The sequence below is a fragment of the Gigantopelta aegis genome, chromosome 14 (assembly GCF_016097555.1).
Source record: "Gigantopelta aegis isolate Gae_Host chromosome 14, Gae_host_genome, whole genome shotgun sequence".
Lineage (NCBI taxonomy): Eukaryota > Metazoa > Mollusca > Gastropoda > Neomphalida > Peltospiridae > Gigantopelta > Gigantopelta aegis.
In genome coordinates this window covers 36,096,861-36,116,720 of record NC_054712.1, presented here as the reverse complement: position 1 = coordinate 36,116,720, position 19,860 = coordinate 36,096,861, and the positions used below count along the sequence as shown (strand labels likewise).

Genomic DNA, 19,860 nt, shown 5'->3' with positions numbered 1-19,860 from the left:
CGTGAGTTAATAGCATATTTGTAACGTAATCAAGATCTATTCCAAGATGTATGCCCCACCATTTTTTAAATATAAAAACAGAAATTACTCAACTTACTTAAATGTCGCGAATCCATTAAAATAACCTTACACTGACATAAGTGTCTGGAGGGGGGTGGGGGGGGGGTAAAACTAGTGTATGATTATGTTTATTTGCAGGTGCGTCGCCTGAAAGGAGGGATAACTTTCGGAGCGTAATTTAAAAGGCGGAACATACGTCACGAAAACGAAACAGCATGGAGGGGACGCAACTTCAGCAGGTATGAAAATATTAAATATCAGGCAATATTTTAGTCCCTGGAACGTAAACGCCTTTCATATGGTAGTCGAATAAAAAATGGGTTGACTTCATTATTTTCTTCACCTGTTATAACTGTTTGTTTGTCCAATGTAGAATTAAAGGGACACCCTAGTTACGGCTATTTATTAACCATTACGGCGTTGTTTTTCGCTATTAAACCCCATTTTTCACAATAAAATTGCACTTTACTTACATTTTATTATTTAGAATACACATTTCCATTCACCTGAAGTGCTTTTTGGTAATCCTGATGTTTGTAAAACCACGAAATGCATTTTTTCACAAGACGTGCTGTCGAGAAAAAACCGTTAGGCAAGCGAGGTCCAATCTATTTTTAGAGGGAATCTTCCTGTGTAAACGTCACAGATGTTGGTATACCACGTGACCGTTATCATTTTGGTTCGGTTTGTTTTCTCGTGCACGGTTCGCGCAATCAACATCCGATTTGTTGTTGTTCATTTGTGAGATTTTTCTTCACAGTTCGTGAACATTTTCTATAACAATAAAGTTCAAACAAGTAAGTGTCTCAATACAAAACGTTACAAACCCTTAAAACCAATAATTTTGCTAAGTCTTACGATATCTGGAGAGGGGATATAACCAGGACAGAACAGTTGGAACATGTCCAGGAGAGGTGAAAAGAACGCACCCCAAGTCTGTGCGCACTCTGTGAAATTTGTCGTGACGTAGGCATTGTTGTGCTTCGAGCGACATCTACCGGTGACATCAGAATACTAACTTTCAAAATTATTTCAAGCAATTGGGACATGGGAATTCCCATGGTATTTATCGATATAAAACCTGCTTTTTCACTCCATTTGATAAAAACGTGATCTAAGTGTGTTACAGGTTTGTAGATTAATTAACCAAATTATAATTTATTTTTGCTGGATGGAACTAGGGTGTGCAGCTTTAATAAATCTATGTCATTGAAATGTAGTGTGATGAGCCTTATTATCGCAAGTTGTCTTTTTCGGATGGGGATAGTATATAGGTTGGACTATACCAATTAAAATCCCAAAGGCGACCATGTTAACGTTTGTGTTTAAAAACACTATGCAATATATCAACCAAACTATGACCCATAAATATCAGTACTAGAACCCCTACCTCAAAGTATTAACTGCAGAAAATGGTACCTTTCAAGTTTCAATTTTCATGGCTCATTTTCGGTATACCGTATTATTACTATAACCAGATGTTTCTAGAACACACCTAGTTTCGCACAAAATTTGAGTACATTTTTTTTTTACAGGTGCCCCATACATGTCCCAAGCACAAGGCTACTTCACATGGTGGTACTACATCAAATAAAATTGCATACATTTTTAGCCCATATGAAACTAATTTTGTTTACAACCAACACACTCACATTTATGGGGACCAGACAACTCGGACCGGGGGACAACTCGGCCCAGACATCTCGGCCATGGGGCCGAGTTGTCTCGGACAACTCGGCCCCGTGGCAGAGTTATTTTACTGATAGACGGGGCACATTATATGCGTGTTAAGTATGATAGTTGGCCATGTCGTAGTGTCGAAGTATTGTACTATAGTAATAATAATGCATTATACTGATAGATACCGCTAACTATATGGTCACCATTAAGAATGACAATTGTGTATGTCATAGGCGCATATCGTAGTGTCGGATGGGTTTCTAGAAGTATTGTACTATAGAAATAACGCAAAAGACATCATTTGCCAAATTCCCACATTTATTACATTAAATACATACGCACATATGTACGCAAAAAAAACAACAGAACACATATACATTAAGTTATAATAAAGAAATAAAACACCAATCACCAAAAGAACATAGAAATAAAACGTCCAACAAAAGATAAAAGTCAGTGTTGTTACAACAATAAATAACTTTTGCATGTTTTTTCTGGGATCATCTCCAATGTTTAGGTCACCGACTGTAGAACAAAAACAAATTATTCGAACAGTGGAAACTATCTTCAAAGATAAATGGATCAGCAATTTATCAATTTAACAAAAAACAAATTCTTTTATTTCTGTGAGAATACTTTGATTTAAAAAAAAAACACTTGTTCAACAATAGACAAGATTGTCCATGAGCCGAGTTGTCTCTGGACTCTGGGCTGAGTTGTCTTGCGGTGGGCCGGGTTGTCTCAGAACTCCGGGCCGAGCTGTCTCGACGTGGGCCGAGTTGTCCACCGGGCCGAGTTGTCTGGCATTCACATTTATCACCAATCACAGGACATGTGGTGTTCACTTCTCTATCAAAAGTTCGGTGCACCTCGAACTTCATTCCAGCCGGAAATTAATTGGTTTAGTGATACCTATAGAGAATACATGTAACTGGTTACTAGGGCCTCCACGAGTCCAAAATATTGGACTCGAGTACTCGAGGGTCAAACTCGACCCGGACCCGAGTACCCGACATTTACACTAGATGATGATGAGATTAAAGAATAAAGTTAAATAGAATTATGCATTTTAATTCCAGGGCTGAACATCGATGCCAAATCATGTCATTGTATTGCATTTAGAAACCAGTTGATATATTTAGTGTTATGATGGATGGACGGCCAGTTTAAAAAAAGAAACTAGCGCATGATCTTATAATTATTGTGTCACTTATATCGTTGATTATCTAAGCCTGAAATTATTGTCCTACATTGTCCAGTGTATTATAATTGATTCCACCTTGTACGGGTACTCGAGTCCTGTGAACAGACTCGAGTCTTGATAGACTCGACCCGTGCCCGAGTACTCGAGTACTCGTGGAGACCCTACTGGTTACTGTCTTATCCTGTGAAGGTTAGAATGGCGAATGCTGCGAGGCTCTGCCGAACTGCATTCACCATTCGACCTGAGCAGGATAAAGCCGATATCTTAAGAAGTAACCATTTTTTTCTTTTATCCTGCAATCTTACAGGAATAGTCGGAAAATCATTATTTGTTCCATTTTTGTGTATCCAAATCAAGTATTGTCAACCTAGCAAGGCTTTTGCCCTATGATGTCATACAAGATACATGACATCATTCTTTGTAAAACACTAGCTACATTCTGTCACATTCAAATAGTGTTTCTAAGCTCCCAATTCATAAACAAAACTAAAATTTATTTGGATTTACTGTACTAAGACAAATGATTTAAAGAGTATGTTTATTGAAAATCTAGTCTGAAATACTCGAGTTGAGTCGGGCTTACATTGTAGGTCACGTGACCTATATTTTTTGTCACTGACCAAAAATATAGAGATTTATTTAGTCATCATATCTTGACAATGAATACAGTGATTGCGGAATACAACTATAATCCATCCCATCCTCCTACGAAATGTTTGGGGTTTGTTTGGGGGGTTTTGTAAATAATTTCACTTTGGTTTGACATAAGAAAACGTGTTTTGGAAATAACAAAAACTTACCATTTTTGTGTGCAATTTAGAAAACAATCTGCTCAGAAATAAATAATTTGTAGTAAATGCCATAGTATGAAAAAAAGGCGTTCCCTGTGCAGTGTTCGAGATTAAAAATTTTGGGCAGTATCCCAGTTGGATACTAACATTTCAAAATCTGGTATCCCACCTGAGAATTTAGTATTATATGGTATCCCGGTGGGATACTGGGTTCTTGAAGTCTGGTATCCAAAATTAAATTCTGGTATCCCCGGGATATCGGGATACCGTTAATCTCGAACACTGCTGTGGGAAAGACTATAGAAATAAAGATTTTTATTGTAATAACGCGTTTTGCAAGATTACCTGTCAAGGCATTTTTATCTTTCAATTATTATTTTTAGTGTGTTGTAAACAACTTTTGCAAATACCTATTACGTTAACTTCTTAAAACTTTTTAAATGTGTTACATGTTTGACATATAATACATTTTTTATTTAATTTTAACATAATTTTAGATACTAGATGGTGATCTACCCAAATTCATTTCCTTGCTCAAAGACGTATCCTCAAAAAGTGGTGATGTAAAGCAGCACTTGAACCAACTGCTGAACAAAGTGAAAGATGGAGAACTGTCAACCAGTAAGGTATGATGGATCAACTTTGAAACAGATGCCTGATGTACAGTCGGTCTAGGATTGATCCCGGTCGGTGGGCAAATTGGTCTATTTCTCATTCCACCATAACTTGTATATCAAAGACAGTTGTATGTGCTATCTTGTCTGTGGGATGGTGCATGTAAAAGATCTGTTGCTACTAATGGAAAAATGTAGCAGGTTTCCTCTCTAAGACTAAATGTCAAAATTACCAAAGTTTTGACATCCAATAACCAATGATTAATTAAATTAATGTTTGCTAGTTGTGTCTTTAAACAAAACAAACTTTGGAAATAGATGTATTGTACATACTGAAGCAAATTTAATGTTTTCAAGGAACAGAACATCATGTGAACAATTGTTCAGTTTGTCATTTATAATGATTATATGCTGTTACATGGATACATATACTAGTGAACATTATGTTATCAGAATCGGCCAATTGAGTATATTTGTGTTAGTGCTTCGTAGCCATGCAACTTGAGTTTCAGATATATCAGACTTTTAATTCCTGTGCCCTATATTGGTATTTATTGTTTACTGAATGCACTGGTCAAAGTTTTTTGTACAAAATAATTCTGTCTGCTTTCAAAATTTAAATCTTGAAATTTGTGTTATTGGTATATTACATGTACATGACATATAGTAGGTTATTCTTTGAAATTCATTGAGTTGGATTATATACTATAACTTTATTTTAAAATGCGAAAATATGCAAAATATATTGCTGCCATTTAATGTAGCTAAAATGTATACACATTTCTGACTAGTTACCTCTAGTAGATGTTTTCCACAGCTGTGTATTAAAGTGGTAACAATTACTAATTTAAAGTATTTGTTTTGTTTTCAGGGTATCAGCTTTTTAGAAACTAAATACCACCTGTTGTTAAGCTACCTGATCAACTTGACGTACGTGTTGTTGTTGAAGACTGGTGGCCAGTCCATAGAAGGAGATTCAGCAATCAACAGGCTCATTGAACTCAGGACAGTCAGTGAAAAAAACTGATTTTTTTAAAAATGTTCATTCAGACCAAGTTATGATACAGTATTAAAAATTGGACATAACTTTGTGCATATAAAAAGCATCTCTTCAGTTTATGAATTTTTAAGAAAGAAAAAGGTTAGTGGTTTTTGAGAAAGTAAGAAAAAATTAAAATGTTCTACAAATTTGGAATTCATTACAATAAATTTGTAAATATAAAATGAAAATGTTTGAGTTAGGCTTTTGTTTGTTTGGTTTTGTTAGTGTTTTTTAAAAACATTTTTGGCCCATATTATAATTAATATAGAAATTATATTTATTAAAAAATACTTATTAAGGTCAGTTCATATCTTACAAAAGATTCATTATTAGGAGACAGCATGGTTAAATTAATCTTTGCATTTTGTAAATATTAATGAAAACTAATTAACTTAAAATGTGTGTAGTTAATCGTATTGAATGTTAGTATAGCTTAATAAATGATTTAAGATCAAGATCCAAAAGCAATGCTTGTGAAATCTTTGACAAAAATGCTATCCGTCCTTGTATTAATACTATTACTGTGCTATCACTATATGTGGTGATTAACCATCTTTAAAATTTAAAGCATTTACTTTCAGGTGTTGGAGAAGATGCGGCCTATTGAACAGAAGTTGAAATATCAAATCGATAAACTTGTGAAGGCTGCACAGACTAACACACTGGGTAAGCCTTTGCATCAACCTTCAGGATTGGTATACACTAAGATTTGTATATTTATTAAATTTATGTCTTGTTCCAAATTTACCGGCGTCGTGGTTAGGCCATCGGTCTACAGGCTGGTAGGTACTGGGTTCAGATCCCAGTCAAGGCATGTGATTTGTAATCCAGATACCGACTCCAAACCCTGAGTGAGTGCTCCGCAAGGTTCAGTGGGTAGGTGTAAACCACTTGCACCAACCAATGATCCATAACTGGTTCAACAAAGCCCATGGTTTGTGCTATCCTGCCTGTGGGAAGCGCAAATAAAAGATCCCTTGCTGCTAATCGGAAAGAGTAGCCCATGTAGTGGCAACAGCGGGTTTCCTCTAAAAATCTGTGTGGTCCTTAACCATATGTCTGACGCCATATTACTGTAAATAAAATGTGTTGAGTGCATTGTTAAATAAAACATTTCTTTCTTTCTTTTGTTCCAAATTTGTTTGGTTCATAAAAACATAATGGAATAAAAACCAGTGCTGGCATTGAATATGTGGATTTTTTTTTTTTTTACGATTCCACCAGTATCATAAACATTATGTAATATAGATATTTTGGGATTCTTCATCATAAACGTACACGTTTTACCCAAAATCTGGGATTTGTGGAAGCACAACATTGTACTAAATTCGCAGTCTGATGTGCCATACAGCCCTAATTACTAGTACTTGCTTGTTTACTTTTGAACTGTCTGGTGTTTTTTTTTTTTAGATGATAATGATCCTCTCAGATTTAAGGCCAAACCCAGCAACCTCGTCAGTAAGGTAAGATTTCAGTTCTGTAGGTAGTTTATTTTTTCAGACTATATGTTTATGATGGAAATCAGGCACCGATACTTTATTTGCCATTTGTGAAATAATTACTAATGAAAACTAGAAGTGATAATTATCAGTTATCACACAAATGCATTTTTAAATAAAGCAATTGGTTTTTATTTCTCTCTTATTAATGTTGCCCTGTATTAAAACATAATTCCTCTCCAACATGTTTAAACTTCAAAAATATTTCCTGCAGTTTTCTTTGTAGTAATTTACAGAATTGCAGAATATAATTTAATGGAAAAGTTGTGAATAATTTATTTTACGTTTTCTACATGTTGTTGACTAATATCTAGTTCACAAAAGTATTTATATTTGTTTGCATACAAAACCATGATCTTTTATTATTAAACAATCTCTTAGCAGTTGTTTTGTAGGTTTCTTTGTTACTGCAGGGGGCGACATTTAGCTCTCTGTTGGGTGACCACACGCCTGAGGTGCTTGCGTCACAGGATCAACCCACCTCAGTGGATCCATTGAACTGATTGTTTTTATGTTTTTGTTCCAGCCAATGCACCATAACTGGTCAAAGGCCGTGGTATGTGCTTTCCGGTCTATGGAAAAATGCACATAAAAGATCCCTTGCTGCTAATGGAAACATTTAGCAGGTTTCCTCTGATGGCTATGAGTCAGAATTACCAAATGTTTGAAATCCAGTAGCCGATGATTAATTAATCAATATGATCTAGTGGTGTCGTTAAAACAAAAAACAACCTTGATACTGCAGCTAAGATTGTTTTGTTTTTCAGTTGGATGATGCTGAATCAGATGGTGGTTCGGGTGAAGAGAAAGAATCGAAAAGCAAAGCTTATGTTGCACCACGACTTGCTGCTGTACCATATAGTGAGATTATATTTTGGAATATTAGTTAGCAATTGCCGTAGTTGCATCATGAGTTGTAGGACAGGGGCTTTACTGATGATAGTTTTTTGCCACTACATAAAAATTATTGTCATCAGTTGAAAGGATTGTTTTGTGGGGTGGGGGTAGGGTATTTGTTTCAAAAGTTATTGATTTAAAATATCCATAGACAGGCTCAAAATTGGCATAGGTATGCATTTTGTCTATGGCAAAGAACATTTAAAAATTGCGGTGTGTAACAAAGTCTTACGTTTTGAGCTCTGGTTACTACTAAACGAAAAGGAATGTCCAGAATATTTGTTTGAAATACGTACATGAAGATCTTTAATACCAGTGCTTATCTGTTATTTGTTAACTTTAATACATCGTAGTTAAAACATTAATACTTGGTTAATAAACTTTAGCATAAGAACTAGGAAAGGAGCAGTTTTTGTATGGTACTAAAATCCTTATTCAGGATAAACCTTCCTTATTTTTTCTAATCTAAGATTTGACCACACAAATATTACATTGTATCTTCACCTGCTATTTTTGTTATCTCCAGCTGGTGATGAGGGGTGGGACGTAGTCCAGTGGTAAAGCGTTCGCTTCATGCACGGTTGGTCTAGGATCGATCCCTGTCAGTGGACCCATTGGGCTATTTCTTGTTCCAGCCAGTGCACCACGACTGGTATAACAAAAGCCGTGGTATGTACTATCCTGTCTGTGGAATGGTGCATATGAAAGATCCCTTGCTGTTAATCGAAAAAGAGTAGCCCATGAAGTGGCGACAGCGGGTTTCCTCTCTCAATATCTGTGTAGTCCTTAATCATTTGTTTGACGCCATATAACTGTAAATAAAATGTGTTGAGTGTGTTGTTAAATAAAACATTTCTTTCTCCAGCTGGTGATGAGACTGCGGAGGATCGTCAAAAACGCCTGCTGGAGAAGGCGACAAGGCGTGCACTGAGCAGCAGTATGCTACAAGAGCTGCGGAAAGAGTACTACGACGGACCAGAGGAAATCAGGGTAAAACTCGTTATTAACCTACTCAGTTTTAAAGAGCCTATCAATATGAAACGTATTGTGCGATTATGGGTTTATTAGTCTGGTGAGGTATGGTAGTCAATCTGCAGGTTCTCGCTCCCATCAAATGCCGTGGTATGTGCTATCCTGTCTGTGGGATGTTGCATATAAAAGATCCCTTGCTATTAATGGAAAAATTTATCTGGTTTCCTCTCTAAGACTATATGTAAAAATTACCAAATGTTTGACATCCAGTAGCCGATGATTAATGAATCAGTGTGCTCTAGTGGTGTTGTTAAACAAAACCTTTTTTTTTTAATCTGCAGGATTGATTTTCCTCAATAGATGCATTAGATTTTTTTCTGATCCATCCTGTGTCCGTATCATAAAATAGAGGTTGTGATATATATGGGCACTCTTATTTCTTTGAGAATGGAGAGAGGCAGTACGTTGTGGGTCTATTTTTCTGTTTTTGACAAGTCTTCAAAAATGCCTCATTTATTTCAGACAAACCAGTGTCAGAAACATGGTCTTTGGTATTATAATGGAAAAAATCCATTACTATCATATAGACTACTTTCATATATATGTTGAGTGCCTTTTCTAGCTAGTCATTTGTTAATGTGACTTAAAAAGGTGATTTAAAACAAAATATATTAATTCTGACATAATGAAAACCAGGGCGAGCTCTAGCTCTGAGTGATCAGAAAACAATTGGCAAATTTTATTTTATTTTGGTGGGAATATTTTAATGTAATAAGTTATATTTTGTAAGAAAATAACAAGGGTTTCTGCAATTTGTGAAGCTTAATAGATAATTTTCCGAAATTTTCTGCTCACCCTGATTACTATAATAACAAATGTGTCTCATGATTCATAATAAAGATTGTGTTCTCTTCCTTGTGACCGGCCTCGGTGGCATCGTGGTTAGGCCATCAGTCAACAGGCTGGTAGGTACTGGGTTCGGATCTCAGTTGAGGCATGGGATTTTTAATCCAGATACCGACTCCAAACCCTGAGTGAGTGCTCCGCAAGGCTCAATGGGTAGGTGTAAACCACTTGCACAGACCAGTGATCCATAACTGGTTCAACAAAGGCCATGGTTTGTGCTATCCTGCCTGTGGGAAGCGCAAATAAAAGATCCCTTGCTGCTAATCGGAAAGAGTAGCCCATGTAGTGGCGACAGTGGGTTTCCTCTCAACATCTGTGTGGTCCGTAACCATATGTCTGACGCCATATAACCGTAAATAAAATGTGTTGAGTGCGTCGTTAAATAAAACATTTCTTTCTTTTTTTCTTCCTTCCTTGTGTTACAGGAATCCAGAAATCTTCACAGAATGTCAGCAGTAAAGAGAGCAAAAGAAAGATCAGAGTATGTAAAATGTTTGTCACTGTATCTTGTGGTGAAGCCTCCCTAAGTAGTCAATATGTCTGATGGTGGAACCTTCCCAAGTAGTCTCTGTATCTTGTGGTGAAGTCTCCCCAAGTAGTCACTATGTCTGATGGTGGAACCTTCCCAAGTAGTCTCTGTATCTTGTGGTGAAGCCTCCCTAAGTAGTCAATATGTCTGATGGTGGAACCTTCCCAAGTAGTCACTGTATCTTGTGGTGAAGCCTCCCTAAGTAGTCAATATGTCTGATGGTGGAACCTTCCCAAGTAGTCTCTGTATCTTGTGGTGAAGCCTCCCCAAGTAGTCACTATGTCTGATGGTGGAACCTTCCCAAGTAGTCTCTGTATCTTGTGGTGAAGCCTCCCTAAGTAGTCAATATGTCTGATGGTGGAACCTTCCCAAGTAGTCTCTGTATCTTGTGGTGAAGCCTCCCCAAGTAGTCACTATGTCTGATGGTGGAACCTTCCCAAGTAGTCTCTGTATCTTGTGGTGAAGTCTCCCCAAGTAGTCACTATGTCTGATGGTGGAACCTTCCCAAGTAGTCACTGTATCTTGTGGTGAAGTCTCCCCAAGTAGTCACTATGTCTGATGGTGGAACCTTCCCAAGTAGTCACTGTATCTTGTGGTGAAGCCTCCCCAAGTAGTCAAGTAGTCCCACTATGTCCCTGATGGTGGAACCTTCCCAAGTAGTCTCTGTATCTTGTGGTGAAGCCTCCCTAAGTAGTCAATATGTCTGATGGTGGAACCTTCCCAAGTAGTCTCTGTATCTTGTGGTGAAGCCTCCCCAAGTAGTCACTAGTCTATGGTGGAACCTTCCCAAGTAGTCTCTATCTTGTGGTGAAGTCCCCAAGTAGTCACTATGTCTGATGGTGGAACCTTCCCAAGTAGTCTCTGTATCTTGTGGTGAAGCCTCCCCAAGTAGTCACTATGTCTGATGGTGGAACCTTCCCAAGTAGTCACTGTATCTCTCCCCAAGTAGTCACTATGTCTGATGGTGGAACCTTCCCAAGTAGTCTCTGTATCTTGTGGTGAAGCCTCCCTAAGTAGTCAATATGTCTGATGGTGGAACCTTCCCAAGTAGTCTCTGTATCTTGTGGTGAAGCCTCCCTAAGTAGTCAATATGTCTGATGGTGGAACCTTCCCAAGTAGTCTCTGTATCTTGTGGTGAAGCCTCCCTAAGTAGTCAATATGTCTGATGGTGGAACCTTCCCAAGTAGTCTCTGTATCTTGTGGTGAAGCCTCCCTAAGTAGTCACTATGTCTGATGGTGGAACCTTCCCAAGTAGTCTCTGTATCTTGTGGTGAAGCCTCCCTAAGTAGTCACTATGTCTGATGGTGGAACCTTCCCAAGTAGTCTCTGTATCTTGTGGTGAAGCCTCCCCAAGTAGTCACTATGTCTGATGGTGGAACCTTCCCAAGTAGTCTCTGTATCTTGTGGTGAAGCCTCCCTAAGTAGTCAATATGTCTGATGGTGGAACCTTCCCAAGTAGTCTCTGTATCTTGTGGTGAAGCCTCCCTAAGTAGTCAATATGTCTGATGGTGGAACCTTCCCAAGTAGTCTCTGTATCTTGTGGTGAAGCCTCCCTAAGTAGTCAATATGTCTGATGGTGGAACCTTCCCAAGTAGTCTCTGTATCTTGTGGTGAAGCCTCCCTAAGTAGTCACTATGTCTGATGGTGGAACCTTCCCAAGTAGTCTCTGTATCTTGTGGTGAAGCCTCCCTAAGTAGTCACTATGTCTGATGGTGGAACCTATGTCTCTGTATCTTGTGGTGAAGCCTCCCTAAGAACTATGTCTGATGGTGGAACCTTCCCAAGTAGTCTCTGTATCTTGTGGTGAAGCCTCCCTAAGTAGTCACTATGTCTGATGGTGGAACCTTCCCAAGTAGTCTCTGTATCTTGTGGTGAAGCCTCCCTAAGTAGTCACTATGTCTGATGGTGGAACCTTCCCAAGTAGTCTCTGTATCTTGTGGTGAAGCCTCCCTAAGTAGTCACTATGTCCGATGGTGGAACCTTCCCAAGTAGTCACTGTATCTTGTGGTGAAGTCTCCCCAAGTAGTCACTATGTCCGATGGTGGAACCTTCCCAAGTAGTCTCTGTATCTTGTGGTGAAGCCTCCCCAAGTAGTCACTATGTCTGGTGGTGGAACCTTCCCAAGTAGTCACTATGTCTTGTGGTGAAGCCTCCCCAAGTAGTCACTATGTCTGGTGGTGGAACCTTCCCAAGTAGTCACTATGTCTGGTGGTGGAACCTTCCCAAGTAGTCACTATGTCTGGTGGTGGAACCTTCCCAAGTAGTCACTATGTCTGATGGTGGAACCTTCCCAAGTAGTCACTATGTCTGATGGTGGAATCACCCTGAGACATTGTGTTCGCAGCTTTGTGATATTTATACTCCTATTAATACATTTTTCTGGCCTGGTCATTTGACCGTACTAACAGTAGTTTCTTGAAGAGCTACTGAGTAGATCTTTATAATAGCTTAACATAGTATGTATACCTTTTACTGATCTTGTAAAAAAAATAAAAAAATAAAAATTTAAATGTCGAGACCTTCAGGAGGGGTGGGAGGAGCATTTTGTTTACTTAGTTGTTTGTTAGAACTTCTATGACCAGTTTGAGATGTCTTGACAGTGTATATCTGTAATACAACGTCACATTCAACATCACAGGTGTTAACAGTTAACTGGAGTAATTTATTCATTTATTCACCGATTCCACTGGGTGTCACATATTATAATTGTAACCATTTAGTATTGAATAATGTTCATTTGTTACCGAATAAAGCTTATGACAATTAAAAATAATAATTCAAGACAAAAACATGATTCTTATAAATCTCTTAATATCATGCTCTTGGTGACATTCCAGTGTCTTAAGCTGCTTGTCAGTCGTGAATTATGAAAGTGGAATAAATAAAGACATAGCACTTTTTTTAATGTTTGTTAATAGCACTATCAATGATTTTTGTTAATAACATTTTAGAAACATTTTGCCAAATTCTGTTTTCAGATATGAGGAAGAACATTTTGTGAGATTAACTGTTTCCAAAAAAGAAAAGGTAAAGTATTTTTATTATTGGAACAATTTGATTATCAGTGTCTAAACAAAATGTGTCTTACATTATTTTTAAGGGACATACCCTAGTTTTTAAACAGTAAAGCATATTTTTCACTATTAGAGCCGTTTATGATCACTGAAATCAAACATTACTTATATTTTATTGTTTAGATTATCCATTTCCGTACAACCAAAGTGTTTCTGGTCATCCTGGTGTTTATAATACATTTGTGTACCACATAATGCATTTTTCATATTTTTAAAAATGCACCTGCATGAGAAGTAATGATTATTGAATCGCGCTTTAGTCTATTTTTAAGGGTAGTTCAACGTCACAGACTCTATTGTATCCAAATTTGTTACAAGTTTGTAAATTAACCAAACTTAGTGTTCATTGTTATGGGTTGAAACTAGGATTTAGGTGAAAAATATGCCTTGGTGTTTAAAAACTACGGTCTGTCCCTTTAGGTGTGATGTATTTTGTAAATGTTATCATCCCTATCCCCTCACCATGTATTTTCAGTCCCTGAATCAAGTTGTCCAGTCACATGTATTTATGTATTTTGTAAATGTTATCATCCCTATCCCCTCACCATGTATTTTCAGTCCCTGAATCAAGTTGTCCAGTCACATGTATTTATGTATTTTGTAAATTTTGTCATCCCTATCCCCTCACCATGTATTTTCAGTCCCTGAATCAAGTTGTCCAGTCACATGTATTTATGTATTTTGTAAATTTTGTCATCCCTATTCCCTCACCATGTATTTTCAGTCCCTGAATCAAGTTGTCCAGTCACATGTATTTATGTATTTTGTAAATTTTGTCATCCCTATCCCCTCACCATGTATTTTCAGTCCCTGAATCAAGTTGTCCAGTCACATGTATTTATGTATTTTGTAAATTTTGTCATCCCTATCCCCTCACCATGTATTTTCAGTCCCTGAATCAAGTTGTCCAGTCACATGTATTTATGTATTTTGTAAATTTTGTCATCCCTATCCCCTCACCATGTATTTTCAGTCCCTGAATCAAGTTGTCCAGTCACATGTATTTATGTATTTTGTAAATTTTGTCATCCCTATCCCCTCACCATGTATTTTCAGTCCCTGAATCAAGTTGTCCAGTCACATGTATTTATGTATTTTGTAAATTTTGTCATCCCTATCCCTCACCATGTATTTTCAGTCCCTGAATCAAGTTGTCCAGTCACATGTATTTATGTATTTTGTAAATTTTGTCATCCCTATCCCCTCACCATGTATTTTCAGTCCCTGAATCAAGTTGTCCAGTCACATGTATTTATGTATTTTGTAAATTTTGTCATCCCTATCCCTTCACCATGTATTTTCAGTCCCTGAATCAAGTTGTCCAGTCACATGTATTTATGTATTTTGTAAATTTTGTCATCCCTATCCCCTCACCATGTATTTTCAGTCCCTGAATCAAGTTGTCCAATCACATGTATTTATGTATTTTGTAAATTTTGTCATCCCTATCCCCTCACCATGTATTTTCAGTCCCTGAATCAAGTTGTCCAGTCACATGTATTTATGTAAGAGTAGCCCTAGAAGGTTAAAATTCTTTACTATGTTGGGGTACTTTCGTATCTCCCGCATAAGCATATTATGGTACAAAAGAATATATATAGGTCATAAAACACAAGACCCTCAATTAGATGGACTATCCATGTTGTAAACAAATACTGAGCATCAAAATGACGTCATATAAACAACACCAAGAAAGGTGTATCCCATCCCTATTTCAGAGTTGGAATTTTGATTTTAAAATCAGTTTTTAAGAAAATGCCTCCACATTTGACCATTTTTAGGTCACCTAAGCTATTGCAATCCATTTTCATCTGTCGACTTGCATCGTCCGTCGTGCGTATACTAAACTTTTCACATTTTTAACTTCTTCTCCTAAACTAATTGACCAATTCCAAACTAAACTTTGTGGTAAGCTTCCTTTGCACATGGAGAACAGGTGGGATAAGATAGATTGAGTTCAAATATTGTTTTTGTAGATGGCGCTGAAGCAAGTTGAGACTGTGTCCAGTCTTGGTGGTTTGACAGACTTCGGAGATATCAGTGCCCTGACAGGAGAACAACAGAATGAGGTAAATATAATCACAGTACTGCTAAACTGAACATAACCCATCCTTGATGCTGTGGGGTAAGCGTTTAGGTTTAAAGAGGTTACATACTGGGTTTTATATCCCTGTAACAGTTCAAGCCCAGTGTGAATGCACAGTTCATTAGGTAGGAGTCAGGGGCCTAATTCACAAAGGTCTGTTATCGTCTGCTAGACAACAAAGCATCCTCTGCGGTGCGGTATACTTTAACATGCTCATATACCACGAAGGTTTAAAGTATGTCTGCCTCAGGGTTCGGTCTCTGGGAAGCCAGGGCACCATTCCAGGTCAGAAAGCATCCTCTTGGTAAGTCTTTTAGCATTACACTGCGAGGTTGCGAGAGTTTAGTGAATTAGGCCCCAGGTCACTACACTGAGGTTTCTCGGACCATTAACCTCAGGCAGTACGAATAAATGAGGTGTGGAGGGAAACTTTTTTTTCTCAAAATTTTGACAGATGCTGATCTGATGAAAACCGAGTAGCAATTACTATATAACACTTTAGAATTTTGTAGACATCTCTGAAATTTGCAGAGCAAAATTTTACATGGTGTGTTTGAACATTATATAGTTAAAATTAAATGAATTTAATTGGTTTTCCATTAATTTAATTTATTCATCCTTTAGATTCTTTTAATTTTTGTTAATTTACATACTGTACATAAAGTAATTTTTAAGGAAATGGATGGTGTTTTATATTAGTTTTTTTATTTTATGTCTTTCAGGATAGAAAACGAAAGAGAAAACGGACGGTTTGTATCCTAAATTACTGTAATGTTTTTAAGAGCACAGTGCAGTTCTTCGACTGGATTAATACACACATTATTCTATAACTGGCAAATTGTGTCAATCTGTAATTTCTGCTAATGTGTTTCACCAGTATGTTATGGGGCCTAGCTACATGTGAGCAGACATTTATTCACCAAATTAAATTAAAATTTGCCAATTGAGTTTTAAATTCGCAATTGGCGAAGTTGGCGAGTGCCAGAGTTAGCCCTATGTTACCAAGGTTTGTTATGTATGGTCCATGTTTTACCACACAATTTTAAAATACTAATGTAATGTTTATCCACATGAAAACTGTACTTTGATTTATTGTATTCAGGGCTAGCTCTGGGCGACCAAAACATTTCACCAAATGCAGGGATGCGAGAGCGCAGAAATGCGTAAATGCGCTTTTTCATTTCATCTTTAAAAAAGAAAAAAAAGAAAAATGCGAAAATGAAAGTAGTATTGCATGATCGCAAGTAGTATTCGTGTGTAGTACATTCCCTTTGTTGGATTTCGTCAGCTTTGCTGCAATTCGCCAGTTTTGCCCAATCCAGGATATACTATTTGAAAGCCTTTGTCCGACTTGGGAAGAAAGGTGGTGAGCAGTAAGCTTTTTTGTTCCAGTCCCTCTCACATCCCTGCAAATGGTTTATTAAACTTAAAAAATTGTAGAAATCAACAGTTATTTTCTATAAAAAATGTCAATTATTATATAAAATTATTTTGCAGATTAAAATAAAATTTGCCAACTGCTTACAAAATTCGCCGAGTGCCAGAGCCAGCCCTGGTATTTATTTGTAATTTTATGGATAGACCAACAGTTTGTTATGAAATGTCTTACAGGTTAAAGAGAAAAGAAATCGTGGACTATAGTTTATAGCTATTTCTGATATCTATAGAAACAACAATTCTCAGAACTAGTTTTAAGTAATTTATAAGTAACAAAAAAACAGCTATAGCATTTATTGATTTTAATTCAGCTAAATCAAAGGTGAAGTTTTCAAAACGTTTATGTTTAAGTCTTGATTATTATATCATGGATGACAAATATGAGCTTATATTGCACTGTTTTACAATGAATGAACCCAAGAATTGTAAAATTAATATTATTTATGTTTGTCCTTTCAGTCAACCAAGGGGAAAAAAGGTATGCAAGAAAATCATTTTATTTCAACTGTATAAACTGTTTATTCATCTATTTTTATAAACAAAGACACCTGATATCATAAAGCATAAATTAATATACTGTATAACCAGGAATTTTCCTGGGTTTGTACTTTCGAGGTTAAGTTGACAGCCTAAAAAATATATAAACTTGAAAATATCAACAAATTCTATATAAAAAGAATTGTGATCACAATAATAAACGGACAATTTTCTGGAATATTTTCTTTGCTACCATTCGCATATCACAAGAAACTAAGGGAATTGTGTATTCAAAACACCAAGTTATTATATTTTGTAAAGTAAAATACTGTAAAGTACATACTGGTATGTGCAGCATGACGCTGTAATGAGCCAGCTTACTATATGAGTATGAATGAAATGTGTCAAGCTCACATTAAACACTTCACAGTCAGACTTTGAAAATAAAAAAACAAAAATGTCTCCCACAATTGGCTTTATATAAAATCAAAGACTGATCAGTGGTCTTGCTAATAGCATAGCGATTATACGGTATTACTTTTACTGACTTTGTTCCTCTAACGCTGTTGTGGAACGGCCTGAGTGTAATAAAGTTCTGTTCTGTAACAGTAATCATTTATGTGATTGATACGTGATCTCTTTATGTGTATAATTTATATCTAAACAAATGGCACTCCTAAGTTGAGAAAATCTTACCATCATGTTATTATGCATTGTCAACTAGATTTGAAATGAATTGTATAACTTATTTATTATAAGTTTGGAACTTAGATAAACAAATGAAAACAATTTGCATTTAAATCTTTTCTCTCTCGTTTGTTTTTTAGGAACAAAGAAAAGAAGACGGAATTGATTTTGAATTGGTTAATAAACTTTATAAGTTTCTCAAAGTGTACTGAATTTATTGTAATAAAGTTCCAACACGGAGTATAGTAATGCTATTATTTAGAGTGAATTACACAGGTTCCCTACTGATACAGGTCTGTATATGTAACAACTTGTGTTGCTTTTGGTGTTTTAAAAATATATAATATTAATTGACCCATGTTAGTATTTGTTACTTGTTTAAATCCAATTGCAAAATTAATTTAACCTGAAAAATCATGTTATCAAATTATTTGCTATCTCCCATTTTATTTTACATTAAAGATAAGTATTGACAGTCTGTTTCATGGCAGCATTTTCATAATGCAGAAAGGTGAAAGTGCTTTGGCATTTGATAAATCTGAAAGTTCCTCTATTATTATTATTTAGGAATGGACTAGTCTTGCTAGACTCGGCCTGTGCCCCAGTACTCGTGGAGACTCAATTTGTATTGTGATGTGAAATATGCTTTATTGATCTCACTATTAACACAATTAACAATTTAACAGATGGTGGTGAAGACATGGTAAAAACATCATACATGTTACATTCAACAATAAGTCATATTGTAACAACTAAATCATTAAAAACTCAATAATGTTGAACATTAAATACCTGTTTGTGTAAACCTTAAATAATACAAATTTGTATTATTAAAACATAAAATAAATTGTGATATTGTCATTGGTTACATGGAAATGTAAAAAAATAATATCACCTGGATAATACAAATTAAAAAATATATATACAACAAAATATATATTGCACAATGTATGCCTATTGACACCGCAATAAACTACAGGAAAAGTCATTTTCTTTTCATGCATAAAAACAATTGTCTGTTAGATTGATTTATAATATTTTAAATTGACCTAAAAGTAATTACTATCAAATTTTAACAGCCAATTGATTTTAACTGAAATGTTTGTTATTAAAAGAAGACAAACCTTTGCAGATTAGTGTTTTGGAATCTTTAAAACCGATTTTTCAAATATTTAAAATTTTCATAAAAGCCTACACCTAAATTCGACACCCATGGCCTCAGTATCTAATTGCTTTCAACTGACCATAAAAACAATCTTTAACATGAGTAGAAAATATACCACAATGAAACTTTTAAATGGCAAGATGTCATGTGACGGCAAGTACCATGTCGTGGCTGTTAAAAAGTTAATGTGGCCATACACACTTGTAAAGTTTTGATGGGGGTGGATCAATGCACTTGTTAAGTTTTTCGCAACCAGGAGGCGACCAGTTCTGAAAGAAAACGGAAGTGTATTTCTAGTTAATAATGAATTTATTAGGTCAAATAACTTAGTTAAAATATACCACCTCCTCCCTCCAAATAAGGGGGCGGGACATAGCCCAGTAGTAAAGCTTTCGCTTGATGGGCGGTCGGTCTAGGATCGATCACTGTCGGTGGGCCCACTGAGCTATCTCTCGCTCCAGTCAGTGGGCCCACTGGGCTATCTCTCGCTCCAGTCAGTGCACCACGACTGGTATATCAAAGGCTGTGGGATGGTGCATATAAAAGATCCCTTGCTACTACTAAAAAAATATTGGGTTTCCTCTCTAAAACAAGATGTCAAAATGACCAAATGTTTGACATCCAGTAGCCGATGATTAATAAATCAATATGCTCTAGTGGTGTCATTAAACAAAACAAACGTCTTCCCTCCAACCATAACTTATCTGAAGTAGTCAAGACACCAAAAATACGGGATTACG

General features: G+C 36.4%; 2 protein-coding genes across 2 annotated transcripts in view; one reads left to right on the top strand and one right to left on the bottom strand.

The window, feature by feature from the left end:
* The first annotated feature begins 166 nt into the window (after positions 1 to 166).
* Positions 167 to 18,153, top strand: LOC121388397 (neuroguidin-like). The gene is made up of 13 exons (XM_041519705.1): positions 167 to 299; positions 4,233 to 4,361; positions 5,221 to 5,358; positions 5,973 to 6,057; positions 6,802 to 6,854; positions 7,658 to 7,751; positions 8,653 to 8,777; positions 10,091 to 10,146; positions 13,173 to 13,221; positions 15,245 to 15,337; positions 16,077 to 16,103; positions 17,251 to 17,269; positions 18,096 to 18,153. Exons 1-13 carry the CDS (start codon positions 276 to 278, stop codon positions 18,119 to 18,121), a joined length of 918 nt encoding a protein of 305 aa, XP_041375639.1. The 5' UTR covers positions 167 to 275; the 3' UTR covers positions 18,122 to 18,153.
* The window catches only part of LOC121388395 (N-acetylgalactosamine-6-sulfatase-like), a 24,759-nt gene continuing 23,038 nt past the window's right edge, over positions 18,140 to 19,860 (bottom strand). The window contains exon 14 of the mRNA XM_041519703.1: positions 18,140 to 19,389. Coding sequence (XP_041375637.1) covers positions 19,303 to 19,389 — 87 coding nt within the window. The 3' untranslated portion in view covers positions 18,140 to 19,302. The remainder of the gene's footprint in view (positions 19,390 to 19,860) is intronic.

Excerpts from the sequence above, each read along its gene's own strand:
- LOC121388397 (XM_041519705.1), top strand. The coding sequence starts at position 276 with ATGGAGGGGACGCAACTTCAGCAG. Across the intron at positions 6,855-7,657 it reads CCAGCAACCTCGTCAGTAAG|TTGGATGATGCTGAATCAGA; the intron begins GTAAGATTTCAG and ends TTTGTTTTTCAG. Across the intron at positions 7,752-8,652 it reads ACTTGCTGCTGTACCATATA|CTGGTGATGAGACTGCGGAG; the intron begins GTGAGATTATAT and ends TTCTTTCTCCAG.